The 26,778-nt window shown below is 45.3% G+C and overlaps 1 protein-coding gene across 13 annotated transcripts in view; it reads right to left on the reverse strand.

The window, feature by feature from the left end:
- adgrb3 (adhesion G protein-coupled receptor B3) overlaps positions 1-26,778 on the reverse strand; it is a 368,383-nt gene that overhangs the window by 16,918 nt on the left and 324,687 nt on the right. For all 13 annotated transcript variants that reach the window (XM_071394473.1, XM_071394478.1, XM_071394475.1 and 10 more), the window contains 6 exons: positions 18,710-18,860; positions 12,900-12,969; positions 10,604-10,670; positions 8,017-8,102; positions 2,623-2,721; positions 1,816-1,987 (listed from right to left, as the gene is read on the reverse strand). In XM_071394473.1, the coding sequence (XP_071250574.1) occupies positions 1,816-1,987; positions 2,623-2,721; positions 8,017-8,102; positions 10,604-10,670; positions 12,900-12,969; positions 18,710-18,860 (645 nt within the window). The remainder of the gene's footprint in view (positions 1-1,815; positions 1,988-2,622; positions 2,722-8,016; positions 8,103-10,603; positions 10,671-12,899; positions 12,970-18,709; positions 18,861-26,778) is intronic.

Genomic DNA, 26,778 nt, shown 5'->3' on the forward strand with positions numbered 1-26,778 from the left:
TGTGCTAGTCTTTTGTGTTAGGGTTTGTTATCCCTGCGTGGATGATTTTTTCAGAGTAAAGCACGTTATTTTACTCAGTTCTGTGTCCTGCGCCTGACTCCGTCCTCACCTCTGCACAACTGACACTTGACAGGGGGTGGCAGCATCATGCTGTGGGGATGTTTTTCATCGGCAAGGACTGGGAAACTGGCCAGAATTGAAGGAATGATGGATGGCGCTAAATACAGGGAAATTCTTGAGGGAAACCTGCTTCAGTCTTCCAGAGATTTGAGACTGGGACAGAGGTTCCCCTTCCAGCAGGACAATGACCCTAAGCATACTGCTAAAGCAACACTCGAGTGGTTTAAGGGGAAACATTTAAATATCTTGGAATGGCCTAGTCAAAGCCCAGACCTCAATCCATTTGAGAATCTGTGGTATGACTTAAAGATTGCTGTACACCAGCGGAACACATCCAACTTGAAGGAGCTGGAGCAGTTTTGCCTTGAAGAATGGGCAAAAATCCCAGTGGCTGGATGTGGCAAGTTTATAGAGACTTGCAGCTGTAATTGCTGCAAAAGGTGGCTCTACAAAGTATTGACTTTGGGGGGGGTGAATAGTTATGTACGCTCAAATTTTCTATTTTTTTTGTCTTATTTCTTGTTTGATTCACAAGAAAAAATATTTTGCATCATCAAAGTGGTAGGCATGTTGTGTAAATCAAATGATACAAACGCCACAAAAATATATTTTAATTCCAGGTTGTAAGTCAACAAAATAGGAAAAATGCCAAGGGGAGTGAATACTTTCGCAAGCCACTGTAAACAAAACATCTGGAATTAATCTGGGCCAGATCACTAATCTCCTAATAAATACTGTAGTTAGGGCCAAACGGGAAATAGGAAGTGTGTGTGTGTGTGTGTGTGTGTGTGTGTGTGTGTGTGTGTGTGTGTGTGTGGGGCTACAAGAGATAAGAGGGATTAAACATGTATAAGGGTCAACAAACATTGTGACACCGGGTGTGACCTAGAGCATGTTCATTTGGCACCAAGTGTAAAATGGGTAAAATGGGGTGATTCTATCTGAATTGGTCCAATAAGAAACCTTCATTTTTATATCCTGTTGGAAAGTATTTTTGGGGGGTAATTTTCATATGTTGTGCACTATGAACAGAATCCTACTGAAAGAGTATCCCCTTATCCCTAACCCATACATACCTCCCTTTGTCCCTCCCTCACTTCCCCAATACCTCTTTCTCCCTCTCCCTCCTCTCCATCCCTCACCTTCCCTCACTTCCCCAATACCTCCCTCCTCTCTCCCCCTCACCTTCCCTCACTTCCACAATACCTCCCTCTCCATCCTCTCCACCCCTCACCTTCCCTCACTTCCCCAATACCTCCCTCTCCCTCCTCTCCAACCCTCACCTTCCCTCACTTCCCCAATACCTCCCTCTCCCTCCCTCACCTTCCCTCACTTCCCCAATACCTCCCTCTCCCTCCTCTACATCCCTCTCCTTCCCTCACTTCCCCAATACCCCCCTCTCCATCCTCTCCACCCCTCACCTTCCCTCACTTCACCAATACCTCCCTCTCCCTCCTCTCTCCCCCTCCCCCTCTCCTTCCCTCACTTCACCAATACCTCCCTCTCCCTCCCTCACTTCCCCAATACCTCTATCTCCCCCTCTCCTTCCCTCACTTCCCCAATACCTCTCTCTCCCCCTCACCTTCCCTCACTTCCCCAATACCTCCCTCCTCTCTCCCCCTCTCCTTCCCTCACTTCCCCAATACCTCCTTGTCCCTCTCCCTCCTATCTCCCTCTTCCCTCTCTCTTCCTTACCTCTTTCCTCAGGATACAGTGCACCATGACGATGACAAAGCCCTGCAACGAGTCGAAGACAGAGAAGAGGATCTGAAATAGGATGGAGCGCTTGTCTGTCATGGCCAGCACTGCAGACATCCAGGTCAGAGCCAGCAGAGGCAGAACCACACAGGAACTCCACAGAGAGGCCCTGAGAGAGGGAGGGAGAGAGGAGGGGAGAGTAGAGGGGGATGGGAGAGAGGGAGGGAGGGAGGGAGGGAAGGGGCGGGAGAGAGAGGAGGGGAGAGTAGAGGGGGATGGGAGAGAGGAGGCGGGAGAGTAGAGGGGGATGGGAGAGGGAGGGAGAGAGGAGGGGAGAGTAGAGGGGGAGGGAGAGAGGGGGTGGGAGGGGAGGGGGCGGGAGGGAGGGGGGGGAGAGAGGGGCAAGGGAAGGAGAGGGTGGGAGAGGGGAAAGAGGGGGAGAAAGGGGATAGAGGTTAAGGTAAGTGTCTACATTACCACCTCACACACATCAGATCATAGAAGACATTACTGCCTGGCCAGACTACTACAGTGATCTCTCTTGTAGATAGAAGACATTACTGCCTGGCCAGAGTTACCAGCTAGTGTTCTGTTGTTTCTCTGACATGCAAGACATTACTGTCTGACTGCCCAGTACTCTACTATAGGTCTAACATTACTGTCTGACTGCCCAGTACTATAGGTTAACATTCCAAAGTCTTGGTCCAGACACACAGACCATCAGACCAGTCATGCACACACACACACAGCTAATCTCATGAATTCCCACCGCCAGGCATCGATGTACTGTAAGAGAGAACTTACATGGCATTACTGGCTGTAGTTGCAGAGAGAGCAGTGGTGGACACCACGCCACATTTGGCACATTTCAGAGTTAACCCTGTATGGGGCTCGTTCATCGGTCTGTGGGACAACAAACAACAAAACAACAGGAAATAGTGTTTAGTGAAGAAGTAGCACTATGACTAGCATAGCATTCCTTCTGTTCTATCATACAACATGTGGACACTAGTGATGATAGTAGTGAAGAAGCAGCACTACACCATCCCAATGTTCTCTATCATATTAGCAGTAGCCAGGGCCAATTTCTCAGTGTTTTTAACCCTTGTGTGGTGTTCATACTATTCACCCAATGTTCACGGGTCTGATGGACACACAACATTATTGGGTTTTTAAAACATTACAGCCATAACAATTTATGTAAAAATACTTAATACTTAGATGTTGACTTATATCAATTACAAGCAATATAGACAGCATACATGGTTAATATTTGCCATTTAAACAAAAATAAACAAAAATCAATTATAATCAAGACATGGGTGGAATAAATCATGTTTATCTTGAACAAATATAAATGAAACAATGTTTTCATCACAATTGATGTTTATTGCTTTGAACTGAACACATTGGAAGGACACATTTTCCTACAGTATTTTATGGAAATGATAAATGAGCCCCATTGAGCACAAATTAAGGATGGTCTACACGCCACATGAGGGACAGAGTTTTACTGTGTGTGTGTTGCAAATGTATTTCTTGCACTTGATGCATGTGTACTGTATTCCTGTCCTTCTTGGGTCCACATATCACAGAGCTTCTTCTTGTTGCTACCGGCTGTAGTCCAGAATGATGAAAACACTTAGTTCAGGAATTTTACTAACATCTCACTCACTCACATACATAGTTACAGCAGGCCAAGGTAGGAGAGTCAGACACACACACATGCAACAATATCACTCACACTTCCGGTATTGGAGTTGTTGGTTCTGTGTGTCGGGCGGATGGGGCACCAGCATCCTCTTCCTGAATCCTCCTCATGATGGCTGCAGAAGCTGGGGTCCTTGGGATATGTTGTCTCCTCTGGATTTGAGGTCTTACAAATGCCTTGCCCAGCTCCTCGAGAAAGAGCCGTCTCCTCTGGAGCTTCCCTCTGTTCCAATCTGGGTTCAACGCCATCCAGATGACAAACGCGTACGTCCAAGATGTTTAAAGAATATTACAAGTGGCCAGCAGAGGGTTCTTCTTTTGCAGCTGTAGCCAGTCACCAGCTTGTCTTGTCCACCCCTCCTTCTGTAGCATTGTAATCCATTATCATTTCTGGTTTATGATGTTCCTGGTCACAGATTCTCCCATCCCTATGCAGCATACTCATGAGTACCACATTTTTGCCTTTCTTTGGCACGTAGGACACTAGGGACGTGTCGGCCGTGAACACAAACTTAGAGGGATTGATAGGCCTCTTCTGTGCATTCAGCAGCTGAGGGGGGAGCTCTGGTCCTACCATTGTCAGCTTCCTCTTGAGGAGCTCCTGTCCCAGCTTGTGCAAAGTAAAAAAGTTATCGCATGTGATGTTGTGGCCACGGAGTCCCTGTGTCATGTCCAGGACAACCCACATGCCTTGGTTCTTCTCAGGGGCTACTCCAATTGACTTCACCGTATACACTCGCAAGTTCCACACATATGATGAAGCAGCATCACAGGCAGCCCAGATCTTGATTCTTTATTTTGCAGGTTTAGACGGTATGTACTGCCTGAAGGGGCAGCGGCTCCTAAATGGCATAAGCTGCTCATCAACAGTAACGTTGGGCCCAGGGTTGTAAAACAGGGGAAGGCGGTCCAACCACTTGTCACACCCTGACCTGAATGCAGCTATCTTGTCTCTCTGCTGCCGAGCTGGTCTGGTGTCTCGGGTATTGAAGCGGATAATCCTGTAAATAATGTGGAAGTTTTCCAGAGACATTGTTGCACGGAAAAGTTCTCTGCCTGTTTCTGCCTCCCACAGGGATTCTGTGGATTCTCCATTGGATCTGAAAACACCAGCAAGGAGACCCCCCCCCCCCCCTACATTTAAAAAATAAATAAACACACCTTCCCTCCAAATTAGTACAGTCCAGAATGATTTTCTGGATGGTGTCTGGGATGAACAGTTCAAAAGAAGACTTTATGTCCTGCACATGAGAAACCTCCATCCGCGTCGGCCCTGGTTGCATCTTTATCACATTGGCAGCCATGAGGTGTTGCCCTGGTTACATCTTTATCACATTGGCAACCATGAGGGGTGGCCCTGGTTGCATCTTTATCACATTGGCAGCCATGAGGGGTGGCCCTGGTTACATCTTTATCACATTGGCAGCCATGAGGGGTGGCCCTGGTTACATCTTTATCACATTGGCAGCCATGAGGGGTTGCCCTGGTTACATCTTTATCACATTGGCAGCCATGAGGTGTGGCCCTGGTTACATCTGTATCACATTGGCAGCCATGAGGGGTGGCCCTGGTTACATCTTTATCACATTGGCAGCCATGAGGGGTGGCCCTGGTTACATCTTTATCACATTGGCAGCCATGAGGGGTGGCCCTGGTTACATCTTTATCACATTGGCAGCCATGAGGGGTTGCCCTGGTTACATCTTTATCACATTGGCAGCCATGAGGGGTGGCCCTGGTTACATCTTTATCACATTGGCAGCCATGAGGGGTGGCTCATTCCTTGGGCAAGAAGACCATTCAATTTCAAAAATGTTTGACATCCATATTTCTCCTCCTGTAGGTTGCTGACGGGCTGGTCCTGGGGCTGTTTGCTGATGGGCTGGTCCTGGGGCTGGTTGCTGATGGCCTGGTCCTGTGGCTGGTTGCTGACGGGCTGGTCCTGTGGCTGGTTGCTGACGGGCTGGTCCTGGGGCTGGTTGCTGACGGGCTGGTCCTGGGGCTGGTTGCTGACGGGCTGGTTGCTGATGGGCTGGTTGCTGACGGGCTGGTTGCTGACGGGCTGGTCCTGTGGCTGGTTGCTGACGGGCTGGTCCTGGGGCTGGTTGCTGATGGGCTGGTCCTGGGTCTCATTGCTGACGGGCTGGTTGCTGACGGGCTGGTCCTGTGGCTGGTTGCTGACGGGCTGGTCCTGTGGCTGGTTGCTGACGGGCTGGTCCTGTGGCTGGTTGCTGATGGGCTGGTTGCTGACGGGCTGGTTGCTGACGGGCTGGTTGCTGACGGGCTGGTCCTGGGGCTGGTTGCTGACGGGCTGGTCCTGGGGCTGGTTGCTGATGGGCTGGTTGCTGACGGGCTGGTTGCTGACGGGCTGGTCCTGGGGCTGGTTGCTGACGGGCTGGTCCTGGGGCTGGTTGCTGACGGGCTGGTCCTGGGGCTGGTTGCTGATGGGCTGGTCCTGGGGCTGGCTGCTGATGGGCTGGGGCTGGGGCTGGTTGCTGATGGGCTGGTCCTGGGGCTGGTTGCTGATGGGCTGGTCCTGGGGCTGGTTGCTGATGGGCTGGTCCTGGGGCTGGTTGCTGATGGGCTGGTCCTGGGGCTGGTTGCTGACGGGCTGGTCCTGGGGCTGGCTGCTGATGGGCTGGTCCTGGGGCTGGCTGCTGATGGGCTGGTCCTGGGGCTGGCTGAGGGCCAATCTCATCCCATTCTTCCAACTCACTGTCAGACTCCGAATTGACAGAGACATGATCCTCATATTCGGAAAAATTCTTCATCTTCCAAAGTGGAAAACACTCCTTCCACACTAGCTTCTCTCTCTGCAAAAATAATTTTGAAGTCTCTCTGAGCACAGATTATTTTTGCCTTACTGATTGATAGTGGTAAGGAGCCACACATGCAAAGCTATTTATCTTTTGTGTTCCTCACCCAATTTGCACCTGGCTGGGGGAGAGTTTGTAAAAATGTATTTTTTTTTTTACAATGTATCGAAATAATGTATCGAAATAATATATTGTAATAACATCGTGCAGGTTCCCGCAAGACTTGCCTAGTTAAAGGTTAAATAAAAAAATACAATAAATAAAAAATGTATTGTGTAGTTTCACACACTACAAAGGGTAAAGAGTGTGAGAAAAGTGTGAGACAGGCAGGGAGATAAATAGGTTCTTGGTGCTATGTTGAAACAGCAGGTCCAGGGAGGAGGAAGACAGAGTGAAGGCACACAGCAAACCTTTTTGTCAAATTTGTACTTGTTTTCACCTACACACACACTTGTCCACACTTTTATTACCCTCGGGTCCGGTGGACCCGAACACCTCATATGTGATATAAATGTGTAGGGGGGTGCACAGTGTGCACTCAATAAAAATGTGTTATTTTACATGTTCTTCACAGAAAATGAGCCAAAGCCAAAGAGTTCAGATTGAAAAAATAATTAATAGCATTTTTCATTTAGTAAACACTGAAAATGGGTCCCACAGACCTCAACACCACACAAGGGTTAAGGAAAAACAGTAGCACCCACAACTTTTCATGTTAGCAGTTGCCAGACAGACATGGCCAATGTTAGCGTGGGTGTTGTAGAGGGCTTTGGGATTAACACCCATCAAGATGACATCACTAGGAATGGCATCCCAACTTTCTGTATCACACTAGTAGTAGTCAGGCAGGGCCAAAGTGTTCGAAAAACACATGACAAGATGACATAAGGCTGGTTTACAGTAGATCTAAGGACTGTCTTTGGACAGTTGTCACATTCTAGTGGTCTACAGACATGTTGTTAGACCAAGTATAAACCAGTCTTTATGTGGGGCTGTTTAAGAGGGATTCTGGTGTACCAACCAACAAGAAGACGACAGAAAATAACGCATTACCAACTCTGTATCTCGTTAGTAGTAGTCAGGGCCAATCTGGGGACCTGTGGGTTGTGGGCGTTTTAAACCATTTTCATTATGGACTGATTCTGCCACGTCTCCCCAGACACACACACACACACACACACACACACACACACACACACACACACACACACACACACACACACACACACACACACACACACACACACACACACACACACGTCGTCTCCCCCTGAGAGATGTGACCTCTTTATGTTGATGCCTCTAATGTTCTCCCATCAGCCAGAGTAAAGAACGAGGTCTAATCTCCATATGGAAAATGAAGAGAGCCCGAGGGTCTGTGTGAATGTGTGGTGAGGGGGAGTCAGACTAGTATGTACACTAAAGGGGTGGAGAAGTAGACCACTGCAGATCTCAGGAGAACTATACAGACAACACTCCAGCCAACATGGAGTGTTTCAACGTCCAATTAAGGAAGTATAACTAATTAAGGAAGTATAACTAATTAAGGAAGTATAACTAGTTGCTGTTTGTCTTTGTTGTGTATCACAATGTATTTTATAAGTACACACTACAGTTCATAGAAATAGAATAGAATAGAGATTCTATATCTTTGCTGTAGGTGGTTTCTTACCCAGCTCGATGCTTCGGCTTCTTCTCCAGAATCCCGTCTCTGGAGACCAGCTTGTTGAACACCAGGATGCCAATCACCATGTTGACCTGTTCATAGAGAAGGAATACCTTCACATATATATTCATGTTTCTGAGGGAAACCTGAATATATCTAGTCAGGTACTTCAGGGAAACCTTCACATATATTTTCATGTACCTGAGGGAAACCTGAATATATTTAGACATATACCTGAGGGAAACCTGAATATATTTAGTCATATACCTGAGGGAAACCTGAATATATTTAGTCATATACCTGAGGGAAACCTCAATATATTTAGTCATATACCTGAGGGAAACATGAATATATTTTGTCATATGGGGCGGCAGGTAGGCTCCCAGTTAAATGCACTGGGCCAGTAACTGAAAGGTCGCCGGTTTGAATCCCAGAGACTAATGAAAATATTTAACTAGTTACACTCCCTCATATTCAACTGTTTATAGAGAAAAGCAGTGTAACTGGTGGGAATCAAACCTGGCTCTCCCTCTCACCAACACAACTCCATTAGACTAAGAGGACACTGTCAAGGTCTGAAGGGTGACATTTACATTTCCATAGAGGGGGAACAAGGCAGAATTGGGGTCACTTCCATTTCAATAAAGGAAGTAAGCAGAAATTTGGATTCCAACTCCACTCCTCCTAATGGAATGGACCCCAGCCCTGGAATAAGGTGAGGGAACAATGTCACATCTAAAAACACTTGTGTACTTCAGGATAGTTAGCTGCATTAGTATGTCAATAAGATGTTATTATCCTTGTGAAATACAAAAGGTGATTGACATCATTAATGTACCGTACACATTCTGTCTCTCCTCTATTCTGATCTCTATCCTCTTATGATCTATATCCTCTATTATGATCTCTCTCTTCTATTATGATCTCTCTCTTCTATTATGATCTCTCTCCTCTATTCTGATCTCTCTCCTCTATTATGGTCTCTCTCCTGAATTCTTCCTCTCCTCTGTTGTAACGTGACATCTAGGGCTGTATGACTTACTCATGGCATTGACATTAAATGTACTAACTCGCAAGACCTGACCTCTATGTTCCCCTCAATCCAACACCAGAGTCTTCAGGGAGGCTTTGTCTGTCTGACAGCAGCTGCTGTTATTTTCTAAAGCAAAAGCACCTCCTTAGACACACAGTAACTCCAACACTGTAACACCAGATTTGCAATAATTGCCCCTTGTGGGATGAATCAAGTATTTTGAATGTCATTTAATCAGTGCTTACTGCTTTGATGAAAAATGTCAAGATTTTGGAAGGAGGCTACACTCTTAGCAAAAAAGCTAGTCCAATAGGATAATCTTTCCTTTTTGGTTCCAGGTAGAACCCTTTTGAGTTCACTGTAGAACCTTCTGCGGAAAGGTTTTTTCACTGGAACCCAAACGGGTTCTTCAAAGGGTTCTTCAATGGGCACAGCCCCGAAAATCTTTTAGGTCCTAGAGAGCACCTTTTTTTTCTAAAAGTGTAGACAGTGATTGTAGTAAATACTAAGAGTGTAGACAGTGATTGTAGTAAATACTAAGAATGAACCTTTCTTTCAGCAAACACTACATTTACATGAATAACCAACAAGGCAACGAATGAGTAGCCTATGTTCGTGTCTATGTTTTATATGTGATTGTATGTACTGTATGTACTGTATGTACTGTATGTATTGTATGTACTGTATGTACTGTATGTATTGTATGTATTGTTTGTACTGTATGCTCATCCTGCCTGTAAACCAATATTATGTTTGGGATAATTAAGACACCTTCAACCTTGAATAGTACTTAACCTAGACATACAATGATACTGCAAGCCTTCTCCCTTTTAATGAGCAGATAGGCACTGTAATACTATAATATATACTTTAATCAGCAGTACTGTAATACTATAATACATACTTTAATCAGCAGTACTGTAATACTATAATACATACTTTAATCAGCAGTATTGTAATACTATAATACATACTTTAAATCAGCAGTACTGTAATACTATAATATATACTTTAATCAGCAGTACTGTAATACTATAATACATACTTTAATCAGCAGTACTGTACTACTATAATACATACTTTAATCAGCAGTACTGTACTACTATAATACATACTTTAATCAGCAGTACTGTAATACATACTTTAATCAACAGTACTGTAAAACTACAAAACGCACTGTAATCAGCAGTACTGTAATAATAAATACATACTGTAATTATCAGTACTGTAATAATAAATACATACTTTAATTAGCAGTACTGTAATAATATAATATGTACTTTAATCAGCAGTACTGTAATTATATAATATGTACTTTAATCAGCAGTACTGTAATTATATAATACATACTTTAATCAACAGTACTGTAATACTATAAAACACACTGTAATCAGCAGTACTGTAATAATAAAATACATACTTTAATCAGCAGTACTGTAATACTATACTATGCACTGTAATCAGCTGTAAAATAATACTATAATATGTATTTTAATCAGCAGTACTGTAATACTATAATATGCACTTTAATCAGCAGTACTGTAATACTATAATACATACCAGAACCACTGCTGCTGCCGGTCCAACAAAGGCATACAGGAGACCACCTTCTAGAGATAGCCAGCAGCTGTAGAGAGAGGATGAGAGGAAAGGAGGAGAGGAGAAGAGAGGAGAAGAGCAGAGAGGAAAAGAGAGGAGAAGAGCGGAGAGGAGAAGAGAGGAGAAGAGAAGAGGAGAGGAGTGGAGTGGAGTGAAGTGGAGAAGAGAGGAGAGGAGAAGAGGGGAGAAGAGCGGAGAGGAGAAGAGAAGAGGAGTGGATTGGAGAGGAGAGGAGCGGAGAGGAGGAGAGGAGACATCAGCTAGCGAACCAACTCCCACAAAGAAATGAAACCCCAGAATCACATCAACTTAATGGTGCACAGCTGCATACAGTGGTGTTATCCTCCAGTGTCAAGGGAGCACTAGCATATGCTGTGGTTCTGCTTCAGAAAGTTTTACTGGGGAATAAAATGCTAACGAGAGTTTTAAAACATTGTTTATGTACTAGTATTCAGCTGGGACACAACTCAGGAGGAAATGGGGGATTGTCAGAATCTTTTAAAAATGCCAACTGGGGTTGTCTTGGGGGTTTGTCAGGTTTGTAGGGTTCACCCTAGCCTAGCTAACCAAGTTTTCACATTTGTGTTTTTCATCAGAAGTCATTGCATGTGGGTACCTTCATGTGTGTTTAACGTATTACTGCTCTCAGATGTGTTTAATTCATAGATTTTAGAGGTGAAATAAAACAATATTTTTTGCAAAACGCGATATATATCCACTGTTTAGATGGAATGAAATATCTTTAAGTGTGATATGTTGTTGTCCCACCTAGCTGTCTTAGGATGAAGGCACCACCTGTAAGTCTCTCTGGATAAGAGCATCTGCTTAATGACTCAAACGTCAAATGTAAATGTTTTACATATACACTACCGTTCAAAAGGTTGGGCTCACTTAGAAATGTCTTTGTTTTTGAAAGAAAAGCCATTGTCCATTAAAATAACATCAAATTGATCAGAAATACAGTGTAGACATTGTTAATGTTGTAAATGACTATTGTAGCTGGAAACGGGAGATTTTTGATTGTAGCTGGAAACGGCTGTTTGGAATACCTACATAGGCGTACAGAGGACTATTATCAGCAACCATCACTCCTGTGTTCCAATGGCACGTTGTGTTAGCTAATCCAAGTTTATAATTTTAAAAGGCTAATTGATCATTAGAAAACCCTTTTGCAATTATGTTAGCACAGCTGAAAACTGTTGTTCTGATTTAAAGAAGCAATACTATTATTATTATTTTACATTTTTGTAATACAATGATGTCACAAATGTAACATTAGTAAAGTTCTTTATTAAAAATGTAGTTATTTGTTACATTTGACTCTGTAAAACCTAGTATAACTACTTATTTATCTGAGTGAGGCGGATGTATAGCGTTTATGTCACACCCTGACCGTAGAGAGCTTTTTATGTCTCTATTTTGGTTTGTTCAGGGTGTGATTTGGGTGGGCATTCTATGTTCCTTTTTCTATGATTTGTATTTCTTTGTGTTTGGCCGGGTGTGGTTCTCAATCAGAGGCAGCTGTCTATCGTTGTCTCTGATTGAGAACCATACTTAGGTTGCCTGTTCCCACCTGTCTGTGTGGGTAGTTGTCTATGTGTAGTTGCATGTCAGCACTAGTTGTTTATAGCTTCATGTTCGTTTTGTTGTTTTGTTAGTTTGTTTAAGTGTTCTTCGTTTAATAAAGAAGAATGTATTCCAATCACGCTGCGCCTTGGTCTCATCGTTATGACGAACGTGACAGTTTAGCAAAAAACACATGATTCTTTGTCTCTCTGAAATGAAACCATCATGTGATAGATTTGAAACAAATACATGTGTCATTGAATAACCCCTTGATTACAGACACCTGTGTGTGTCCTTTCAAAGTATATAAAGTAGTGACCTGCAGTGTTTGTCATTATGCCCTGATGAACACAGCTTGTCTGTCAAACGTTGGTTATTCAACTCCTAGAGTGTGAGGCTCTCCTTTGCCATTGAACAAGACCATGCCATGATTAGTTAGTTAAAAAACCTACCAGTATCGTTCATAAATTCTTTTAACAATAAAAGCTAATTTACCAACATTTCCGGAAATGAAACTTCTGATTTAAATTGACACAATTAGTATGAGGCTTTACAAATTAAAACAATTGCATTTTGGGATATAGACAGTGATTACCATGAGCAAATGCCACACGTTATACATTATAATCTTTACCAAAATATCAGAGCTACCAAGGTGACTTATAGGTAGAAAGAAGTGAGAGAAACATACTATTGAGGTGTCCCATAGCCTTTTGCTTTGGTGAATCCCATTGAGACGGCAACCACTAAGGCAGGTAATCCTGAAAAAGAGAAGAATGAATACATGAACAATAAGTCAGGTAGTTCTGAATGCTTGTTTCATCGTGCCGTACAGCCGTCATACAGGATGTGATACAGGATGTGCAGGTTAACCATCTCCTTCATCATCAGCTCCATAGAGGCAGAGTTCTGCAGATAGAACTCCAGTCCTGATAAGAAGCTTAGTGTATTTAAAGATAGAATCCTTAGTTGCTAGATCCATTTTTGGTTTTTATAAATTAATGATATGTACCCATTGATTCTTGAAGAACTATAACTTATAAATTCCTCATGAGCTTAGTTCAACTGTCGTACCTCATCAGAACCCAGAATATAAGTATGATTTACCCCAATGTTTGTACACAATGTAAATGTAAACAAACACTATATAGCCTCAGAAAATGATTCTGTTTACTAATTCAAACAGCAGTTTCCGTAGTGTAGTGGTTATCACGTTCGCCTCACACGAGAAGGGCCCCGGTGCAAAAACAGATCTCTCTGATACATGCGAGAAGCACCTGATTTGTAACAGAGATACCTCATTATGGGAATTCAAATACATGCAAAGAATATCAGTGAAATTCGTATTACTTCTTGCAGATTCTTGAGCTATCAGTTTCAGTAGAGAAGTGGTTTTCATGTTTGACTCACACCAGATATGTCTCCGGTTCAAAACTGGGTCCACAAGAGATCTCTGACACGTGAGAAATACCTGATGTGTAACAGAGAACTTTGCTTTTCATGAATGCCTCATAATGGGAGTTAATTTAAATGCAAATAATATCAGTAAAATTCAGTTAACTCCTTGTAGCTGCTTCAGCCAGCAGTTTAGTGTAGTGGTTATCATGGTCGCCGCACACGCAAAATGTCCCCGGTTAAAAACGTTTTTTTAAAATTAAACTAGGCAAGTCAGTTAAGAACAAATTCACATTTACAATGACGGCCTACCGGAGAACAGTGAGTTAACTGCCTTGTTCAGGGGCTGAACGACAGATTTTTACCTTGTCAGCTAAGGGAATCGATCAAGCAACCTTCTGGTTACTGACACAACGCTCTAACCACTAGGCTACCTGCCGCCCCAAAAACTATATTTCATAACTTGATTTCATGGATGGTCAGTCCTTACATCTGTAGCTACATCTATGAATTTGAATGTGGTTACATTTCTTCAGGCCCATCCCTCAACTTTCTTTTTCCAAAACAGAGGGGTGACCACTTTGTTATTGTTTCAATGTAGTATTCTAGCTTTAAGAGCAGTGCTACCTACACACACAGTAACACAATGAAAACAAGCCCTACTAGGGACTACAGGGGGTTTCCCTCTCTCTAGTACGTGGGGCTTGTTCCCCCTCTACACCACCTCAATATGGATCTCTGTTATGGATTGTTGCATTCCATCCTGGAATAGAAACACCTTCCATCTCGGCATGGCCGACCACACACACACACACACACACACACACACACACACACACACACACACACACACACACACACACACACACACACACACACACACACACACACACACACACACACACACACACACACACACACACACACACACACACACACACACACAGAGACACCCAGCCTGGGAAGGATTTACTGATGCAGTCACATTTCCTGATGCTGGGGGCGGAGACCTTGTGGTCGTCCACTCGTCTCTCCCAGTGCTGAAGAGGTAAATGGGCTCCTAATGTACGGAGCATAAATCACCTGGCCTCCAGAGCTCTGATCTACACACACGCTCATGTAAACACACGCTAAGCACACACACCAACGCTGCTTGATTTACTGTAAAAAAAGAAGCTAATATTTACAATCTGAACAAGACCAGCAAATCAATTCTTACTATAAACTATAAACCCCACAGAGACGTTAGATTATACTGAACACCTGCAGTACAAAAGGCAACATGTAATGTTGATGCTTGAGGATTGTATTGGTTCTTCACATAAGTTTCATAACTGTTGACTCATACTTCCATAGAAAACAAACCCATGTTCCTGACAGTATCGTATCCTCACAGAGCTGCTACAATGGATGAGTCTACAGAGCTGCTACAATGGATGAGTCTACAGAGATGCTACAATGGAAGAGTCTACAGAGATGCTACAATGGGTGAGTCTACAGAGATGCTACAATGGATGAGTCTACAGAGATGCTACAATGGATGAGTCTACAGAGATGCTACAATGGATGAGTCTACATAGATGCTACAATGGATGTGTCTACAGAGCTGCTACAATGGATGAGTCTACAGAGCTGCTACAATGGATGAGTCTACAGAGCTGCTACAATGGATGAGTCTACATAGATGCTACAATGGATGAGTCTACATAGATGCTACAATGGATGAGTCTACAGAGATGCTACAATGGATGAGTCTACAGAGATGCTACAATGGATGAGTCTACATAGATGCTACAATGGATGAGTCTACAGAGCTGCTACAATGGATGAGTCTACAGAGATGCTACAATGGATGCGTCTACATAGATGCTACAATGGATGAGTCTACAGAGATGCTACAATGGATGAGTCTACAGAGATGCTACAATGGATGAGTCTACAGAGATGCTACAATGGATGAGTCTACAGAGCTGCTACAATGGATGAGTCTACAGAGCTGCTACAATGGATGAGTCTACAGAGATGCTACAATGGATGAGTCCACAGAGATGCTACAATGGATTAGTCCACATAGATGCTACAATGGATGAGTCTACAGAGATGCTACAATGGATGAGTCCACAGAGCTGCTACAATGGATGAGTCCACATAGATGCTACAATGGATGAGTCTACAAAGATGCAACAATGGATGAGTCTACAGAGATGCTACAATGGATGAGTCTACATAGATGCTACAATGGATGAGTCTACAGAGATGCTACAATGGAAGAGTCTACAGAGATGCTACAATATATGTGTCTACAGAGATGCTACAATATATGTGTCTACAGAGATGCTACAATGGATGAGTCTACAGAGATGCTACAATGGATGAGTCTACAGAGATGCTACAATGGCCGAGCCTTCAGAGATGCTACAATGGATGAGTCTACAGAGATGCTACAACGGACGAGTCTACAGAGATGCTACAATGGACGGGTCTACAGAGATGCTACAACGGACGAGTCTACAGAGATGCTACAACGGACGAGTCTACAGAGATGCTACAACGGACGGGTCTACAGAGCTGCTACAACGGACGAGTCTACAGAGATGCTACAACGGACGAGTCTACAGAGATGCTACAACGGACGAGTCTACAGAGATGCTACAACGGACGAGTCTACAGAGCTGCTACAACGGACGAGTCTACAGAGATGCTACAACGGACGAGTCTACAGAGATGCTACAACGGACGAGTCTACAGAGATGCTACAACGGGCGAGTCTACAGAGATGCTACAATATATGTGTCTACAGAGATGCTACAATGGATGAGTCTACAGAGATGCTACAATGGATGAGTCTACAGAGACGCTACAATGGATGAGTCTACAGAGACGCTACAATGGATGAGTCTACAGAGACGCTACAATGGATGAGTCTACAGAGACGCTACAATGGATGAGTCTACAGAGACGCTACAATGGATGAGTCTACAGAGACGCTACAATGGATGAGTCTAGCAGCCTGCATCCTCTCCCTCTCCCTCTCCCTCTCCCTCTCCCTCTCCCTCTCTCTCTCTCTCCCTCTCTCTCTCTCTCTCTCTCTCTCTCTCTCTCTCTCTCTCTCTCTTTTGAATGTCCCTATTTTTCTCTTCACCTCTCTCTGTCTTCATCTGGGATGTTGTTGTCTCTGTCGTCCTCCTGTCAGCTAGGTTCTGTGTTGCAGTGCTGAGTTGCTCTCTCCATTCCAACTCTTCTAGGGATGTGTAAATGGAACTCCTATGAGGAAACCACCACCAGGCTAGCTAGTCAATCTCCCTACAGCCCAAGGGAAGTCCATGTACACATCCCTAGGAGAGTTGGAATGGAGCACTGCAACACAGAACCTAGCTGACAGGAGGACGACAGAGACAACAACATCCCAGATGAAGAGAAAAGGGAGGGGCAGAGAGATAATTAGACGCATTAAAGAACAGAGCTACGAACCAATAGAGAGAGACCAAGACATTTCAGAGTCATGACCTATGAGACAGAGACACTCTCCCCATCCCAGACAGAGACACTCACCCCATCCCAGACAGAGACACTCACCCCATCCCAGACAGAGACACTCTCCCCATCCCAGACAGAGACACTCACCCCATCCCAGACAGAGACACTCACCCCATCCCAGACAGAGACACTCTCCCCATCCCAGACAGAGACAGAGACACTCTCCCCATCCCAGACAGAGACACTCACCCCATCCCAGACAGAGACACTCTCCCCATCCCAGACAGAGACACTCTCCCCATCCCAGACAGAGACACTCACCCCATCCCAGACAGAGACACTCACCCCATCCCAGACAGAGACACTCTCCCCATCCCAGACAGAGACACTCACCCCATCCCAGACAGAGACACTCACCCCATCCCAGACAGAGACACTCTCCCCATCCCAGACAGAGACACTCACCCCATCCCAGACAGAGACACTCTCCCCATCCCAGACAGAGACACTCTCCCCATCCCAGACAGAGACACTCTCCCCATCCCAGACAGAGACAGAGACACTCTCCCCATCCCAGACAGAGACACTCTCCCCATCCCAGACAGAGACACTCTCCCCATCCCAGACAGAGACACTCACCCCATCCCAGACAGAGACACTCTCCCCATCCCAGACAGAGACACTCTCCCCATCCCAGACAGAGACACTCACCCCATCCCAGACAGAGACACTCTCCCCATCCCAGACAGAGACACTCACCCCATCCCAGACAGAGACACTCACCCCATCCCAGACAGAGACACTCTCCCCATCCCAGACAGAGACACTCTCCCCATCCCAGACAGAGACACTCTCCCCATCCCAGACAGAGACACTCTCCCCATCCCAGACAGAGACACTCTCCCCATCCCAGACAGAGACAGAGACACTCTCCCCATCCCAGACAGAGACACTCACCCCATCCCAGACAGAGACACTCTCCCCATCCCAGACAGAGACACTCTCCCCATCCCAGACAGAGACACTCACCCCATCCCAGACAGAGACACTCTCCCCATCCCAGACAGAGACACTCTCCCCATCCCAGACAGAGACACTCTCCCCATCCCAGACAGAGACACTCACCCCATCCCAGACAGAGACACTCTCCCCATCCCAGACAGAGACACTCTCCCCATCCCAGACAGAGACACTCTCCCCATCCCAGACAGAGACACTCACCCCATCCCAGACAGAGACACTCACCCCATCCCAGACAGAGACACTCACCCCATCCCAGACAGAGACACTCACCCCATCCCAGACAGAGACACTCTCCCCATCCCAGACAGAGACACTCACCCCATCCCAGACAGAGACACTCACCCCATCCCAGACAGAGACACTCACCCCATCCCAGACAGAGACACTCTCCCCATCCCAGACAGAGACACTCACCCCATCCCAGACAGAGACACTCACCCCATCCCAGACAGAGACACTCTCCCCATCCCAGACAGAGACACTCACCCCATCCCAGACAGAGACACTCACCCCATCCCAGACAGAGACACTCTCCCCATCCCAGACAGAGACACTCTCCCCATCCCAGACAGAGACACTCTCCCCATCCCAGACAGAGACACTCACCCCATCCCAGACAGAGGAACCTCTTCCTGATGAGCCTGGTGCGGACTTTCCCAGTGACGGCCATGTAGGACTGCCAAGCCTCCGTCAGGACCCAGCAGAACGACGCCAGGAAGAAGAAGTGAAGGAATGCTGTGGTCATGGTACAGACACCCTGTTGATGACGAAGAAAAGGGACAGTGAGGTTCTGGATGGTAAAACCTTGTGAAGAACATGAGTGAGCGGGACAGCAATGGCCGACAACATCAACTTCCTAGACTTGTATTCACAAAGCGTCTCAGAGTGGAAGAGCTAATATAGGATCCGTTTAGTCTTTTAGATCATAATGAATGAGGTTATATGGACGAGAAGGACCTGATCCTAGATCAGCACATATGGACCTAAGATTATTAGAAGAATTGACTGTGTCAATTCTGAGATTCCCATAATGCACCACAGTTTGATCACATAAAAGCAGTCACAAAAGCAGCACAGTATCATACAACAATTCTACTCAGGTATAAAACACAGTAGATCTGAACTGCACTTTCATTCTACATAATACCTTATAAACCAAAGATTGTACTACACTCCATTAATATATTATCCGTTTGCCATGAGCACTACAACTGCATACAACTCCAGCATACATATATAACGCTTCTGCTAAATGGTATATTGGTTAGTTAGACAAATACATATTGTAATGGTACCCTGTCCTGAACAGTAATGGTACCCTGTCCTGAACAGTAATGGTACCCTGTCCTGAACAGTAATGGTACCCTGTCCTGAACAGTAATGGTACCCTGTCCTGAACAGTAATGGTACCCTGTCCTGAACAGTAATGGTACCCTGTCCTGAACAGTAATGGTACCCTGTCCTGAACAGTAATGGTACCCTGTCCTGAACAGTAATGGTACCCTGCCCTGAACAGTAATGGTACCCTGCCCTGAACAGTAATGGTACCCTGCCCTGAACAGTAATGGTACCCTGTCCTGAACAGTAATGGTACCCTGTCCTGAACAGTAATGGTACCCTGTCCTGAACAGTAATGGTACCCTGTCCTGAACAGTAATGGTACCCTGTCCTGAACAGTAATGGTACCCTGTCCTGAACAGTAATGGTACCCTGCCCTGAACAGTAATGGTACCCTGCCCTGAACAGTAATGGTACCCTGTCCTGAACAGTAATGGTACCCTGTCCTGAACAGTAATGGTACTCTGTCCTGAACAGTAATGGTACCCTGTCCTGAACAGTAATGGTACCCTGCCCTGAACAGTAATGGTACCCTGTCCTGAACAGTAATGGTACCCTGTCCTGAACAGTAATGGTACCCTGCCCTGAACAGTAATGGTACCCTGTCCTGAACAGTAATGGTACCCTGTCCTGAACAGTAATGGTACCCTGCCCTGAACAGTAATGGTACCCTGTCCTGAACAGTAATGGTACCCTGTCCTAAACATTAAGTGAATAAGAGCGTTGGTTAGAATCCCATGACTGCAGCAACAGGAACGACAGACAGACAGACAGAGACAGACAGACAGACAGACAGACAGACAGACAGACAGACAGACAGACAGACAGACAGACAGACAGACAGACAGACAGACAGACAGACAGACAGACAGACAGACAGACAGAGAGAGAGAGAGGCAGACACAGACAGACACAGACAGACAGACAGACAGACAGACAGACAGACAGACAGACAGACAGACAGACAGACAGACAGACAGACAGACAGACAGACAGACAGACAGACAGACAGACAGACAGACAGACAGCATTACTACTAATGATCAGATTGGGAGCCAGAGAACCAGGTTGACTGACTGACTGACACAAAAGCCATGGCTCTGCATTTCTCTGCCTGGAGCACACACTCATTAGTATGCTAGTGATCGAACAGGAAGGCACGTGAAGCAAGGTCAAGCTATCTACACGGGAGTGTTTGTGTGTGTGTGTGTATGTTTGTTTAACTATTCTTGTTGGTACCAGAAGTCCTCACAAGGACAGTAAAACAAGGAAAATTCGGGGATGGGGTAAGTATCTGCTGGTCCCCATAAGGAAAAATGCTATTTTAGGCTTAGGGGTTAGGTTTAGGTTTAGGGTTATAATTATGGTTAGGTTTAGAGTTAGGGTTAGGGGTTAGGTTTAGGTTTAGGGTTATAATTATGGTTAGGTTTAATTAAGAGGGTTTCTGTTTATGCTGTTATCAAACCTAGGGTTGCCCGAGCCTATTGCAACTTTCTGCCCCGTTTCGATATTGTACATCCGACCGGTCTGGAGAGGGTGAGAGAACATGAAAGACCAAAAGCTCTGAACAATTATGGTTAGGGTTAGAATGAAGGTTAGGGTTAGGGAAAGGGCGATATCTAGTCAGTGTCCAACTGACTGTATTCAACTGAAATGTGTCCTCTGAATCAGAGAGGTGCGGGGGGCTGGGGGGGGCTGGGGGGCTGCGGGGGGCTGGGGGGGGCTGCGGGGGGGCTGGGGGGGGGGCTGGGGGGCTGCGGGGGGCTGGGGGGGGGGGGCTGGGGGGGGGCTGCGGGGGGCTGCCATAATCGACATCCACGTCTTCGGTGCCCGGGGAACGGTGGGTTAACTGCCTTGCTCAGGGGCAGAACGACAGATTTTTACCTTGTCAGCTCAACCTTTACCTGGTTAGGGGTTAGTGTTAGGTTGAGGGTAAGGGTTAGGGGTAGGAGTTAGGGTTACAGTACGTATAGTTTTAGGGTTAGGGGTTTGGAGTCAAGGTTAGGCTTTGGGTTAAGGTTAGAGTTAGTGTTAGGGTTAGGGGTTAGGGAAAATATGATTTTGGTTGGGAATCAATTATTTGGTCCCCACAAGGATAGCAATACAAAACTGTGTGTGTGTGTGTGTGTGTGTGTGTGTGTGTGTGTGTGTGTGTGTGTGTGTGTGTGTGTGTGTGTGTGTGTGTGTGTGTGTGTGTGTGTGTGTGTGTGTGTGTGTGTGTGTGTGTGTGTGTGTGTGTGTGTGTGTGTGTGTGTGTGTCTTGTCCATCACTATTCTTCCTCTAAGCAGATAAAGCAACATCCTGAATTTGGGCGTGAATCCATGAAAAAGAGGCTTAGTGAATTAAGAAGTAGCCTTAATAAGCTTGGTGAAAGGGAAGTGACATGTACAGTGGGTAGTGAGAGGATGTCAATTCAGACACACTATGGTTTCTGTATTTCCTGTTTTTGAGCTGTGGTAATCCGAGTGTTATTAGGCAAAGCAGGGGAAACAGTTGAGCATGTGTCAGCTCCTTCCAAATCCAAGACTTCCACACTGTACTGTACCGTAGAGGGATTAGATTAACATTCAACACATCCATCCTCTTCAATTAGAAAAGCTACTTCATTCAAAAAACAACAAAAACTGCAGCCCCGTCACGCAGTTTGCCATTAAGCTGAGGGACGGGGCTGGAGATGCTTTCATTGAAATGACCAATGAACAGCAGTATATATTGCAGAGTGCACCTTTAATGTTGACGGAAGCCACTGGAGATACTGACTAACCCATGTTCAGGCCATGTGAGAAAATGAAAGGATGTTTACCCATGGCCAGGAGGGATTTTAATCACGCATTTGTGGACGCGGCTGGCAAATGTTTTCCCTGAATTCATGCATGCCTGCACATCGTCCTCTTTTGAACTCTTATACAACTGCCTGCTATAGAAAGAGACAGCACACCAATACTATGTCATGTGATCTCCCTATACCTCCCAGTTTGCATCACTATCATTTAAAATAGAGTCATGTTTTCTCAGTTCGAGGAGATGAGCAGGAAGACATGCAATATGTGTTTTTGGAAGGAGGGTATGGAACCCATTCATCTTTATATTTATCTGTGTGTGTTTCCTACGCTCCCTGACATTTTAGGTCATTTATTGGACTATATGAAGGGCTCCCTCAAAAAATAGACCTTGGTCTCAATGGGGCTCCTTCTGCCTAAATAAAGGTTAAATCAAATAACTTAATAACCCCATTTGTTTGGTGTGAGCTCGTCATGTCAGATGTATTTAGAAAACAAATCGAAACAGAAAGACATGACCTTATTCAAACTAATTAAAAAGAGATTGCTGTATTCTGATTTCCCCCCAGGAATCCTCCCTGGGACGTCATCTGAGGTAGAGTAGGCAAAGACCTCACATCTGATCACACTACCTATCAGAGTGTGGTGTGTGTAGTTGTGTGTGTGTAGTTGCAAACCAGTGTACCATCCACAGAGTTACAGTTTAAAGATGTGTTTGTTAAGGAAACACCAAGAGAACATGATAATGAACCTCTTTGTTAGTCTAAAGCTGCATCCCAGATCGCACACTTTATAGTGCACTCCTTTTGCCCAGAACCCTATGTGCCCTTTGGGTGCCATTTTGGACGGGACCTGTATTTCACGGCTGAGACAGCCACCTCCAGAGATGATACCAGAATACCAATCTCCATTTCAAATAGTGTTGATATAATTATGTTTTCTTCTTATCCAACATTACCTGGACGAGGCTGTGTGTCTTATTGACATGCTAATGCTACCGTGTGTGTGCACGTGTGTGTGTGTGTGTGACTGTGTGTGTGTGTGTGTGACTGTGTGTGTGTGTGTGTGTGTGTGTGTGTGTGTGTGTGTGTGTGTGTGTGTGTGTGTGTGTGTGTGTGTGTGTGTGTGTGTGTGTGTGTGTGTGTGTGTGTGTGTGTGTGTGTGTGTGTGTGTGTGTGCGCACAAAGAAAAAGGACGCTTCAAAGCACACGTGAAACCTCCCAAGACAGCCATCTGATCTGGCCCTGCACACTACTTACTGATAGGACACAGCTTTTGTTGTTCTGGCTGCATCACACGCCATTCACACAGCTTTTGTTGTTCTGGCTGCATGACACGCCATTCACACAGCTTTTGTTGTTCTGGCTGCATCACACGCCATTCACACAGCTTTTGTTGTTCTGGCTGCATCACACACCATTCACACAGCTTTTGTTGTTCTGGCTGCATCACACACACCATTCACACAGCTTTTGTTGTTCTGGCTGCATCACACACCATTCACACAGCTTTTGTTGTTCTGGCTGCATCACACACCATTCACACAGCTTTTGTTGTTCTGGCTGCATGACACTTCATTCACACAGCTTTTGTTGTTCTGGCTGCATCACACGCCATTCACACAGCTTTTGTTGTTCTGGCTGCATCACACGCCATTCACACAGCTTTTGTTGTTCTGGCTGCATGAAACACCATTCACACAGCTTTTGTTGTTCTGGCTGCATCACACACCATTCACACAGCTTTTGTTGTTCTGGCTGCATCACACGCCATTCACACAGCTTTTGTTGTTCTGGCTGCATGAAACACCATTCACACAGCTTTTGTTGTTCTGGCTGCATCACACACCATTCACACAGCTTTTGTTGTTCTGGCTGCATCACACGCATGGTGAAACATACAATGTCAATGCTTTGAACGCCCACCTTATTGATATTGGAAATAGGCTTAAAGGCAGACGAAAGCTTTTGAAAATGACACATGCATATTTACATGTTAGAGCTGAACTGTATGGCTCCTTCACATTGATGGACTCCCAAATGGCACCCTATTCACTATATAGTGCACTACCTTTGACCAGAGCCCATGGGTAAAGTAGAGCACTATGTAGGGAATAGGATGCCATTTGGGACTCAATATTAAGAAGCCTTAAAGCTCAGCTCTAACATGTAAATATGCATATGCTCTTTTCAAAGGTTTGGTCTGCATCTAAGCCTATTTCCAGTTTAATATGGTGGGCGTTGAACGCAGTGATGCTACAGGGTGGTAATACAGCCGCTGTTATTACTAATTGGCACATAGGCCTGTGTAAGCCGGGATAAAACTAAACATCAAAACAGCCTAACACTGTGGAAGTGACGTCGGCACTGTAGATTCAAAGTGACAGATGCCTTAGATCCCAGGGCCAATTACCAGAACAATGTCAAACAACATTTAGTTTCTTTTAACTCAATACATGCATTTCAGTTGCAATGGTTCTTTCTGTTCTTTTACATTATGCATTGGTATGACTACTGCATCTGAAATAAAAAACTACCACGGTTGGTTTCCTCAATGCACACGTTACCATGACACACATTCTCTGTTCTGTTATTGTCATGAAATGGTAGAACTACTGTTTCTTAAATATTCAAGTAAAACCGGTCACTGTGAACAAGTGGTGGAACAGTAAGTATGACATCGCAGCTCTTGAGTTGTCAAGGACCCGAGAGAGGAGAAAATGTCAGACAGCTGGAGGAAGAGATGTGTCAGACATCCTTGTGACTAGAAGGTGACAAAATAGTGACAGGTGTCTGATCTGCCTGTGGTGAACAAGGACATCTGGAGGGATGAACAGAGAGAGACTGGAGGGATGAACAGAGAGAGGCTGGAGGGATGAACAGAGCGTCTGGAGGGATGAACAGAGAGTCTGGAGGGATGAACAGAGAGTCTGGAGGGATGAACAGAGAGAGGCTGGAGGGATGAACAGAGCGTCTGGAGGGATGAACAGAGAGTCTGGAGGGATGAACAGAGAGAGACTGGAGGGATGAACAGAGAGAGTCTGGAGGGATGAACAGAGAGAGGCTGGAGGGATGAACAGAGAGAGGCTGGAGGGATGAACAGAGAGTCTGGAGGGATGAACAGAGAGTCTGGAGGGATGAACAGAGAGTCTGGAGGGATGAACAGAGAGAGGCTGGAGGGATGAACAGAGAGGCTGGAGGGATGAACAGAGGGAGGCTGGAGGGATGAACAGAGAGAGTCTGGAGGGATGAACAGAGAGAGGCTGGAGGGATGAACAGAGAGAGGCTGGCAGGGTGAACAGAGGGAGGCTGGAGGGATGAACAGAGGGAGGCTGGCAGTACTGTAGACTCACGGCTTTAAAGGCCCACAATGTACGTCAAGAGTAGGTCCTAATGAATTCTTAAATTCAATGCACAAGCCTTGTATACAGTGACCACAACAAGACATAGTTATTAACATGATGTAAAACCCTGACGTGCTGAATCCTTCCCTGCAAGTTAAAGGACGGATGGCATCAAAGGTACGTGTATAGCAACAGATTGGATATTTGATGATTCATCTTTCACTGACAGGTAAAAGTCCAGTTAGCATCGTAGGGAAGCCAACCCTACCACCCGGTGCCTCAGATAGGAGAGATCAAGATGTTCATTCTGGTCTGAAAGCACTGCTTTGATGAAGCTGTGAAGGGGGTTACCATAGAGATCCTATTAAATATTCTAATTACATGGGGGTTATCATAGAGATCCTATTAAATATTCTAATTACATGGGGGTTACTCTTGACATAGCACTTAGGGACAGTAAGCCATATGATGTGCTTTGTGAGAATGTTCCTACTGCAGAACTGGATGTTGAAGAACACATTTAAGTGTGTGTGTTTGTATGGGGGGAATGTGTATGGATTCATCTAGTGAGTGCATACAGTTTTGTTCATACTGGTTCCCCGTGGGAATCGAACGCACAACTCTGACCCTGACGTTGCAAATGCCATGTTCTACCAACTGAGCTACACGGGACCATGTATGGCTGAGAAATGGTTTCATCATACACTAATCAGTGTTACTGTCAACACCAACTACAAACCTCATTTCCCCATATCAGTCTGGAATGGTGACTTTGTCTCTCTGAGACCTGGGCCACATTTAGTATGGCACAGTGGCTGAGTTTACACAGGCAGCCCAAATCTGATCTCAGTGGTAAACTAGTGTATCTCTGATCCATCCATCCCCTCAGTAATAACCTCATTGGTAACCGGTAACCCAGTGGTAACCTAGTGGTAACCTCAGTACTAACCTCATTGGTAACCTCAGTGGTAACCTAGTGGTAACCTCAGTATTAACCTCAATGGTAACCTAGTGGTAACCTTAGTGGTAACCTCAATGGTAACCTCAATGGTAACCGAGTGGTAACCTCAGTACTAACCTCATTGGTAACCTCAGTGGTAACCTAGTGGTAACCTCAGTGGTAACATCAGTGGTAACCTCAGTAGTAACCTCATTGGTAACCTCAGTGGTAACCTAGTGGTAACCTCAGTGGTAACCTCAATGGTAACCTCAG

The sequence above is a fragment of the Salvelinus alpinus genome, chromosome 3 (genome assembly GCF_045679555.1).
Source record: "Salvelinus alpinus chromosome 3, SLU_Salpinus.1, whole genome shotgun sequence".
Lineage (NCBI taxonomy): Eukaryota > Metazoa > Chordata > Actinopteri > Salmoniformes > Salmonidae > Salvelinus > Salvelinus alpinus.